This window comes from Zalophus californianus, chromosome 3 (genome assembly GCF_009762305.2).
Source record: "Zalophus californianus isolate mZalCal1 chromosome 3, mZalCal1.pri.v2, whole genome shotgun sequence".
In the NCBI taxonomy this organism is placed as follows: domain Eukaryota; kingdom Metazoa; phylum Chordata; class Mammalia; order Carnivora; family Otariidae; genus Zalophus; species Zalophus californianus.
Window position 1 is genome coordinate 51943338 of NC_045597.1, and position 10590 is coordinate 51953927.

General features: G+C 42.2%; 1 protein-coding gene across 1 annotated transcript; it reads right to left on the reverse strand.

The window, feature by feature from the left end:
* Window positions 1-320: 320 nt before the first annotated feature.
* Window positions 321-5614, reverse strand: KBTBD6 (kelch repeat and BTB domain containing 6). Its single transcript, XM_027591165.1, has one exon. The coding sequence runs from the start codon at window positions 4655-4657 to the stop codon at window positions 2588-2590; it is 2070 nt and encodes a 689-aa protein (XP_027446966.1). The 5' UTR covers window positions 4658-5614; the 3' UTR covers window positions 321-2587.
* Window positions 5615-10590: the final 4976 nt, after the last annotated feature.

The window sequence follows — 10590 nt, forward strand, 5'->3', positions numbered from 1 at the left end:
TTCTAGTTTATCCTTCGGGAAGCCCTAATGACACTCCTCGTTTGAACTTAGAAGAACCTGCAAAAATCTGGGTTACGCTTTTCAGACTACAGGAACAGATACAAAAGATAATTAAGGTCATTCTAAATCTTACAAAGAGTAGTCTTGCAAAGAGAGTGTTATATTGAGCATTTGCTAAAAGATGGGCTGATTAATTAGAAAACTGAGACAAAGGTGCTTTCCTGTCAAGAAAGGATTTTAATGCTGCTCATTGTGTCACTCGCTGCACAAGCAAGAGTTTTATACATTTAGCAGAGACACTGAATTAAAAAGCCAGAGTCTAGGTTCTAATACCAGTTTTATTTGCAACTAATCACATACAAATCACTTATCTATAAAATAATGATTAACATCGATTCTCTAATTCACAAATATATCACGAAACCAAAATTCTTCCCAAGAAAACTTCTTTGTAAACCAAGATATTACTGCTACTTAGCTTTTCCCTAACTCAAAGGTTGAGAATGACAAATTAGAGATATTTGTCATTTATCAGTCATTTGCATACCTTAATTCTGCAGATAGACAATCTGGTTCAGATCAGCCCTGTCCTATTTCAACCTTACAAAACCAAAGCTATCCATAAGAAGTTACTGGTGAAGAAAAAATTGGCCAAATACACTACTGAGACACAGCTTTGTGTTAAGTACAGTGCTTATAACAACCCTGCTGTTAAATAGAACAAAATGTAGCCTTAAACAACTAAAAGCATGTTTGCCCTTTTGAAGGAACACATACTGTTAGGACAAGCATCTTAGTTCACTAAAAATGTTAAAGAGGAATGTTTTGTAGTATCTTCAGATGGCCAATCAAAATGGCTGAGACAACTTTTTTTTTAACCTTTTGTGTCTCCCTCTCTTCATTTTCATCCTATGGTATTTCATTAAAAAAATTCAGTTTCCCACCTGAGAACACAATCCTCTGTACTCAGCCAAGGTGTAAGAAATGTTAGCATTCTACCACTAGAGCATAAACATAGAAGAGGAATTAGCATGTTACTGAATGAAGATTCAGGAAGAAAATTCTAACTGGGTATAGGAAAAAATGTATACACCATAAGCATCAGGTCATTTTTCACAGGTACGCAGCGTGACAACCATAGCAAGTAAACCCTCAAGAGGTAAGCACTTGTATTTAGCAATGTCAGTTTTGTACGATGTAGTCTCTGTTTCTGAACTCTCCCTTACATAGTGTGACAGAAACAAAGACTGGAGCATGGTTCACAGAGAAACACAGAACAAATACAAATACCCTAATAAAATAACCATGTATACCACTGCTTAGGGAAATATTTTAGACGAAATATACTTTCACTACTGGCCCCAAATGCCATCATTCACTTATGTTATTTAACTGTAAACTTTTAATACAAAAATACCTTTAAGCTGATAATAACATTTAGTGACTTACAAAACTGACAATATTTCAATGCTACACAAAACAGTTCTATACACAACTTAAAGTTTTAAAGTTCTTTGCTGGCACTTGATTTTATAGTTGATAGACACAATATCTACTGATCTCAATAAAATACTGTTCTTAGCTTACACATATTTTCAAAACGAATATTATCTCATTAAACAGCAAAGAATAATCACATTTTGCTGACGAATCTAAGATGAACACCAAAACTGTACAGCCAAAGTATTTTAAGAATCACATAAACTTTTTAAGACAATGGATACAAATTTACACAATCGTGTCCAGTGAAAAAGAGGATGATTCCTCTGATTCTGTGAAGCATATATCAAGTATAGATCAAAAATGTGAACCTACAAAGCAAGTTAGTTTAGTTTTTTTTTTTTTAAGGTTTTTCAATGACTGGTGACACTACTAGAACAGATGGAAAATTGGTCACTGTTTGCAAATACACATTTTACATTACAAATTTAAAACTGAAAATTTTTTTTAAACAGTAGAATCCTGTTTTTGTTTGCTTTTTTCTTTTAGTGAGCTTACAGCCATTTTGTACATTACAGATGAAATCACCAGTCACATTAAACATATAGCATTTTTTTTTCTTCACAAAAGGGGAGGTAACTAAACTAAAACCTGGCAAACCATATTTAAATTAGAACACATTTTGTAATAACCCACTAGTTTAAAGTTTTGGAAACCTACTACCCTGTTCTGAAGGAAAAGATAGACTTTCAAAACCCTACCTGGTAATTCCTATCCAATCAGTTTTCTATTTTAAAAATCAAAATTCAAGTCACAGTACTTGTGGCACAAAACATAAGATTTAATAACAGAAGACTAAATTAGTATAATCAAACAGAAACATACCCAACAATCAAATCAATACTGGACTTTTAGAACAGTAAATTATTAAATAGGTTGATTCTTTGAGTGTATAAATTCCCTAACATTAAATTATGTTAGTATTTCAAACAATACCCTTTCTAAACCAAACCTGAAATTATATCAACCTGTTGTTTCCCCCCCCCCAGAGAAGAGAAAGGGTATCTCTTTAAGACACTTTCCAAAGCAGTAAAAACACCTTAGTGTTTCAACCTATCTACAACAAATTCTGCTGATCCTGTGCATTTCACTGAGGTGCTACCTGAACCCACAAATCATCATCAGATAAAGAACTTGAACTTCCTGACTCAGAGTCCAGCTCACTGAATCCACCTAAATCCCATTCAGTGCTGGATTCACTCGGCACATCTTCTTCCTCAGTGAGGAAACTGTGACCAGGTTCAAGGCAGGAAGGATAAACACGAGCTGAGAGGCAAAAGAAGTTAGAATCAAACTGGAAGAGGCCTAAGGTGGTACCTATGTTAATCCACTGGTCTCCCCTAGTGTCATACTCATACACCGTCACCCGGTTCTTCTTCCACTGCGGGGTGCGCGAGGTGATCAGCAACAGTTTTTGGCCGTGATTGATAATGCGGTAGTTGTTGGTCTCCGACACCAACGGGATATTATTAATCTGCCTCCATTCTCCTCTGACTGGATTGTAGACCTTCATGACTGGGATGTCGCAGATGCAGTAGATCTCATCATTGAAGACACAGGCTTCCTGAAAGTCATTGCGCTTGAGAGAAACACACTTGAGCCACATGTTGTGGCTCGGATCATAGCAGAACATGCGCTTACTGTTGAGGGCATAGAGATAGTTCTGAATTACCATCAGATCGAAGGATATGAAGGAATGGGGTAGCGGGGCCACCAGTGCCCACTGGTTTCTCTGGACACTGTAGCATTCCACCTCCTTCAGTTTCACGCCGGTAATCGGGTCTCGCCCACCCAAAATGTAGATGTAGCCATTGAGGTAGGCCACGTCCATGCCCTCCCGACACAGCAGGCGGTCGGCAAGCTGCTGCCAGCTGTTCTGGGCTGGCTTGTACACCCACAGGTCCTTCCTGGGCTGAGCGGCCAGGTAGATGTCATGGTCTGGAGAGACACAGACAGCTAAGGTGGTGACAGTCCTCGTGTGAGCCAGGCAGGTCAGAGGTGACGGCACTTTGTAAATATCGCCGGTGTACGGGTCACAGCACAGGAAGGGATCTCTGGGATGGCCAAAGAAGATCACCATTTTCTTAGCACACACGCCCAGCCGCTGGGGGGGATTCTCTGCTGTGGGCACCACAGAGGCACTGCTGCTGCTGCCGCCGCCGCTGCTGGTGCTGCAGGTGCTGCTGGTGCCGCCGCTGCCGCTGCTGGTCTCTGGCTTCGGCACCAGGGACTTGCACAACTTGTCACCGTAGCGCATCTGCAGGGCCCCTTCAATAAGTTCCAGACAGTACTTCTTCACGATGGTGTTGGTCAGCAGCCCTTCCAGGTAATCCTTATTTTCATCGGTGAAGTGCGTCCAGCGGACACACTTGAACACTTCCGCAGCGCTGGGGCCCCGCTCCTTGGGAGCCGCCTCTAACCACTGCACCGCCACATGACACACGGTCTGCTCCAGCTCTATGTTGAGACTATCCAGGCGCAGGATGGACAGCAACTGGGCGAGGGTCAGATCTGCCAGAGTCTCTTCCCGAATCGAGCCCATCTGGCTGAGCTGCTTAAAATTGTGGGCTATAAAGGACTGGGCCTGTGATCGCAGCTTGCGGTGGCCGAAGGCGTCGGCGAACTTGAAGATGGCGGTGCAGTTGGCCAGGTCAAGGCGGCGGGCTAGGAAGGAGGCACAGGCTTCCCGTACGTACTCGAGCTGTAACATGTCAGAGGCCGCGTAAAGGCGCTCCACGTTGGCTTCACTCAAGGACACTCGACCGGTGTAGCAGTAGTCGACCAGCACCTCGAAGGACTCGGCATCCACATCATGCATGGTCACATTCGCCTGGTGGCTCTCGTACATGCCACCGGTGAACATGCTCTTGAAGTAGGGACATGCGGCAGCCAGCACGTTCCGGTTGCAGGGGAAGAGGCGGCCGGTGCCAGGGCCGCTACCAGGCGTCACCACCTCGATGGTCACATCACATAACAGCCGCGCGTCGTAGAAGGACTTCAGCTGTGCCAGGAGGGCTGCAGAATGAGCCGTGTCCTTCAGCTCCTCCGGGCCCGTGAAAAAAGCCGACACCGTGGGCTTGTGGATCCTCTTGGGCCGCTTGCCGCCGCGGGGACTGGCCAGGCGGCGAGAGCGCGGAGCTTCTTCCCGGGACTGCATGGTGGAGATGGCGGCGGGGTACGAGGGCGAGAATGGGTGCAAGGACCGGGCTCTGGCTCCTCCTCGCCCTCTTCTCGCTGGCGCTAGATCGCGGTGTCTCCGGAGAGACTGCAGCACGGGTCCATTTACCTAATTCAGCCCTATGCCGCAGTGCCGCCTCCCTTTATCACGTAGCCAGTGCCTGACTCACCCTCTTCCAGTTCCGCGCCCTTTCTCCACCTCAGCTCGCCTTACAGAACCCGCTGGACGGAACCGAGAGAGCCGCCACTGCCGCGCTGGCAATACCGGTAGGCGTCCAAGAGAACTACGGCTCCCAGGCTGCCTTTCGCACCTCGAGGCATGCCGGGGCCCTCCAGACTCAAGGGGATAGGCGGATGGACAGAAGCCGCTATGCATGTTGGGAGTAGTAGTTTCGAGAATATCGCGAGATTTATCGGCCCGTTCATTGTTTCAGCTGACGGAATTAGAAATCGCTAATTTTCTTTCGTTCGGATTTATGGTTTAGAACTTTGGATTTGGAATCCAGATTGGTCGCCCGTTCTGTGTTTATCGACTGTTTGGCTTCGCTCTCAGAATGGTTTTCAGAAACGCGAATAACGATAATATGTCACAGCGGTGTGTGACGACGACACGAATTGCGTAGGTTAAAAAGGATGCTCTGAATAAATATTTGCGGATTAGATGAATAAAGTACTTACGCAGTACCTGTAATGTAAAGGTTGGATAAATTCTAGCTTTTCTTCTACCATTTATGAAAAATCAAGCACCCACTCTTGAGCTTACGAGCCTGTAGGAAAAAATTCAAAGCCCTGCAGGTTTCTGCAGAGATTCCACCCCTTCCTCGCCCCCGCCTTTTGTAATAGATTTTTTCTTTTTTATAATATTAGTTTCAGATGTACGATATAATGATACAGTAATTCTGTATATTGCCCGGTGTTCATTACGTGTACTCTTAATCCCCTATACCTCTTTTGCCCATCTCGCCCATCCTCCTCCCCTGGCAACCACCAGTTTGTACTGTATATTTAAATCTGTTTGTTGTTGTTTGTCTCTTTTCTTTATTTGTTAATAATTGATTTTATTTTTAAGATCAAGTTTTAGGTGCTCCAAATTATAGGGAGCCTGCATATACTCCATCTTCTAATAGTTTCTCCTATTACTAACACCTCGCGTTAGTGTTTGTGTTTGCTACAAGTGATGAACTTCCTCTGATACCTTATTATGAATTAAGGTGGATTGTTGATACTAGATTTCACTCTTTGTGTTGTCCAGTTCTGTGGGTACTGAAAAAGGTAGAATGTCAGTATCCACCATTACAATAACATACAGAATTGTTTGCTCTGAAAATGCTGTGTTCAGTCTATTTATGCCTCCTTCTCCCTGCCTTCCAACCCCCAGAAGCCACTGATTTTCTTGCTGTCTAGGTAGTTTTAACTTTTCCAGAATGTCATATAGCCTTTTAAAATATCTTCTTTGACTTAGCAATTTTCATTTCAGGTTCCTCCATGTCTTTTCGTTGTTAAAAGCTCATTTCTTTTATCATTGAATACTATTCCATTGTATGGATTTACCACAGTTTACTTATCCATCATCTACTCTATGACATTTCATTTGCTTTGAATTTTTGCAATTGTGAATAAAGCTGCTATAAACTCTCTTGTGCTGGTTTTTGTGTGCACATAAGTTTTCAACTTATTTCAGTAAATACCAAGGAGAGCGATTGCTAGGTCCTAGGGTTAAGATCATGTTTAGCTTTGTAAGGAATTGCCAAAATATTTTCCAAAGTGGTGGCTATACAGTTTCTGCATTCCCACCAGCAATTAATGCACATTCCTGTTGTTCCACATTCTTCCTAGCATTTGGTGTTGTCAGTGTTTTGAATTTTTGACCTTACAGATTTTAAACTTGCCTCTGGAAAAATTCTGAAGTATATGATAGTATTTTAAACATTCAGCAGTGTCGGCAGGGCTGTTAAATTTCAATCTCAAAGAGCAGTATATATGGATTATGTCAAATTATGTAAATCAGGAATATAAATAGATGCTTTGGTGGTCTCACAAAGTCATTATTTCATGTTCAGAAAGCAGTGAAGTATTTCCATTAACCCCTTAATGTAAATGCTTATAACTAGTCCAATATACCTCCTTACACTTCCACCCCCAAATCAATAGAAGCATATGGAATTCTACTTATTGAGGATAATTTTAAATAAAAATATTTCAACAAAGAGACCTTGTTCTACCCAGGATCCTTAGAGCTCAGCATCACACATACTCAAACATCCCTTGAATTAATCTAGTCTATGCTTTATCAAAAATGTTATATATTTATATTTATCAACATTGTTTCAATATACAACCCTCAAATTGTGCTCAAGTCACTTTTTAACTTCTTCATATATGCCCTTAACAGCATTATTTGCTTTCAGTTGCATTTCACAAAATGCTAAGTATTAGACACTATGCTCTCAGGCCTACAGTAGTATTGTTCAAATAGAATTTTCTGTGATGATGAAAATGTTCTGTATCTACAAGCCAAAGAGAGAAGCCTAGAACAGATCCTTCCCTCACAGCCTTCAGAAGGAACTAACCCTGCTGACATCTTGATCTTGGACTTAGAAAGTAGGAGATGATAAATTTCTTTTGTTTAAGCCACCCAGTCTCAGCTACATAACAAAGTACCATGTCATCCCTAGAAAACTAACACAAACATCTTTTATTTTCCCACTAACCTCCTTTGGAGTGCATAAACCACCAGTGCAGTGGGACTAGATAATCTACCACATTACTTGCCTTTGTCTACATCTTCTCCACCGCACTAATACCTCTCACTATACAGCATGGCTTAGTGCTTTGTTCCACTGGCCCACTCATCTTTCTGGGAATAGATTTACTTCCCAATAGGAATATCAGAACATTTTGCCCCCCCCTCAAATGCCTCACCCTTGAAGCCCCTGACTCTGTTCCTATGTACCTTTGCATTTTTATGACTCATGGATCACCAGATTTTTTTTTCTCCTATAAAAACCCCCAAATATTTAAGTACAAACTGTTAACTATAATACCTGACTCCCTTTGGGCGGCTCACTCATCTGACATAGGCCAAGTCTGGGAGGCCAAACCTCTGGAAGCAGAAATCCTTTCATGCCACTCCTAAGATTACCAGGACATACTTAAAACTAGAAACTCTCCAAAATTTTCACCCTATGATTCAAGGCTTTGTTGACACATCTTGTAATAATTCAATTCCCTCAGTAAAGAATCCTAATGGTAAGGGATACTGACTAGTTTAACACTTGTGAGCAATAAACTAGCTAAACCCAGGTTCCTCTAGTTCCTAACCCCTAACCTGCCTTCTGGCCTATATGCAATCCAACACTACTTGCTTCACAGTTATCAACTTATGTTCTGCTTTTTTCCCCCTCCCCACTGCACCCCTTCACCCGGATTCAAATATCTTTTTGGCCATCACATGGAAAAAAAATCAACAATACACATGGACTGCCATGCCTCGGGGGTTTCTTGAAGCCAGTAATTATTTCTCTAGGACTCTCTGCAAACCTGAGAAATTTAACCTTTCCCTGTAATTCTCTCCTTATCCATCATGCAGATGACTGTCTTCTCTGCTCACCTGATTTTAACAACCTGTTTATTACAAGCTTTTGTCCACAACAGACATAAGGTTTCTAAAAACACAATGCAATTATTCAGCCCCCTCAAGAGCATTAGCTAGGACATGCTACCTCCCGTGAAGGGACGACTCTGTTCCCTGAATTTATTAACACCATCATTAATTCCCCTTTCCCTGAGACCAAAAGGCAACTGTGAGGATTTCTGGGATTAGTTGGTTAATCGCTGGAAATAGACCCCTAGCTTTTTTGCTTTTGCCTCTCCCTTGCATGCCATGACTAAGAAAACAACACCATTCTCCCTAATTGGGACTCTCCTTCCACGTCTGCATTTCAAAACCTGAAAACCTCCCTATCTGTTTCTCCCACTTTTAGACTCTCCCATTGCTCATTACCCTTTTCCCTTCTTTTACAACAAAAGAAGGACATTCATATCCTTGTTTTCAGGATGGTGAGAAGCTTTCCTTTGCAAACAGGCTACTGCCACAACTGTAGCTAAGCTGCTACCAGAAAGAATTTTCCCCACTCTGGAATCCCTTTGTTCCTCTCTAGTGATAGAGAAATTCACTTCAATGGTAAGGTTATTCGGGATATTGGACAAGAACCCACACTGTTACAAAAATTTCACTATTCTCTATCTCCCTCAATCCTCTGGGAAAAACAAGACAAAGCAAAACAAATACAGTGATACTCCTAAATTCAAACAAATTTGTTTTTTTATTAATTCATTTGTTTGAAGGTGCCCTTAATTTGACCAATCCAATACCTATCCTTAAATACTGCTAACGTCTTATTAAATACACTCATTTATCATCAACAGGTCAGGTTTCCTTTCTCACCACAGTCCTTACATGATCTGCAAATTGGAGATTTCATCTTCTGCAAAGACACCACCAAAAGCCCAATCTTGATTCCAAGTGGAAGGGATCTAACACGGCGTCTTACACGCCAATACTGTGACAAAACTACAAGGGGTGGAACACGTCCTTTATATCTCACAATTAAAAAATGCAAAACAAGTCTGGTTTCACATATAAGGAGCTTGGAATTCACCACTCTGCCTAACAACAAGTAAAAAGCTTAACAGGCTGAAAATCAACACCTCTTCTTGGATTCATAAGCGAGAGGAAAACATAGGGCAAAGAGCCGCTCACGACTGAAGGGACAGGCAAATACAGGGAGTCGTGGCTCCCGGAGCCGACCCCCAGGAGCTGAAACTACAGCCGGAACCAGTGCCAAGGTGGACAAACCTGAAATATGATTGAGGAATTGCCGAGGGTTCAGTGTGGGTAACTCTAGAGTCAACAACTCCAGAGGACCCAGTCATGGGTGGGGGTTGGGCAGTGGGCACAATATTGTGAGATTTACCTCCAGGACCTTGACTAATCTTCACAGCAAACGGAGAGGAAAAGCCCCTCGTACTTCTGAAGGGAGAGAGGAAAGGCAACCATTTTTAAACACATCAGAGCCCTCTGTTCTTAACAAGGATTGTTTTCAGGAGAAACTAGTTAGTCAGAGCCTCACCTGCTGGGGTCTTATCAGAGCCTCACTGACCTAAATGAAGAGAAATACCCAAAGCCTGCTCATTCTATCCAAATCCTGTCTGACCCGAGGGGAAGGAAACCAACGTAAACATAAGAACTTTTAAAGCTCACAGTTCAGAGATATAAGCTCACTAAAAGACTGAAACTTAATCATAGATTGATTAATAGAACCCATTCCCTCCACCCACACCTCACCACCACATTACTACAGGTCTGCTTACAACAGTTCCTTTTCCCAGGCACATCGTGTCCGGCTATGAAGAAAGAAAGGTAAAAATTTGAAGAGACAGACAAGTGTATTTTTTTTTTAAGATTTTATTTGTTTATTTGAGAGAGAGAGAGTGTACAAGCAGGGGAGAGGGGCAGAGGGAGAAGCAGACTCCAGGCTGAGCAGGGACCCCGATGTGGGGCTCGATCCTAGGACCCTGGGATCATGACCTGAGCTGAATACAGAGGCTTAACCGACTGAGCCACCCGGGTGCTCAAAAGTATTTTTTTTTTTATGTTGAATACTTTTTTTTTTTTTTTTGCATTTGAGTGTAGTTTACACACAGGGTTACATTACTGTATTTTTTTAAATTGAAGTACTGTTGGCCCATAATGTTAGTTTCAGGTGTCTAGAGCAAGTGTATTTAATAAGATAATTTGAAAAGACAAGAGCAAGCACTGGAACCAGACATGGCAGGGATGTTGGAATCATCAGACTAAAGATTGAAAACAACTATGCTAAGTGCTCTAAGGATAGACAGCATCCCAAAGCT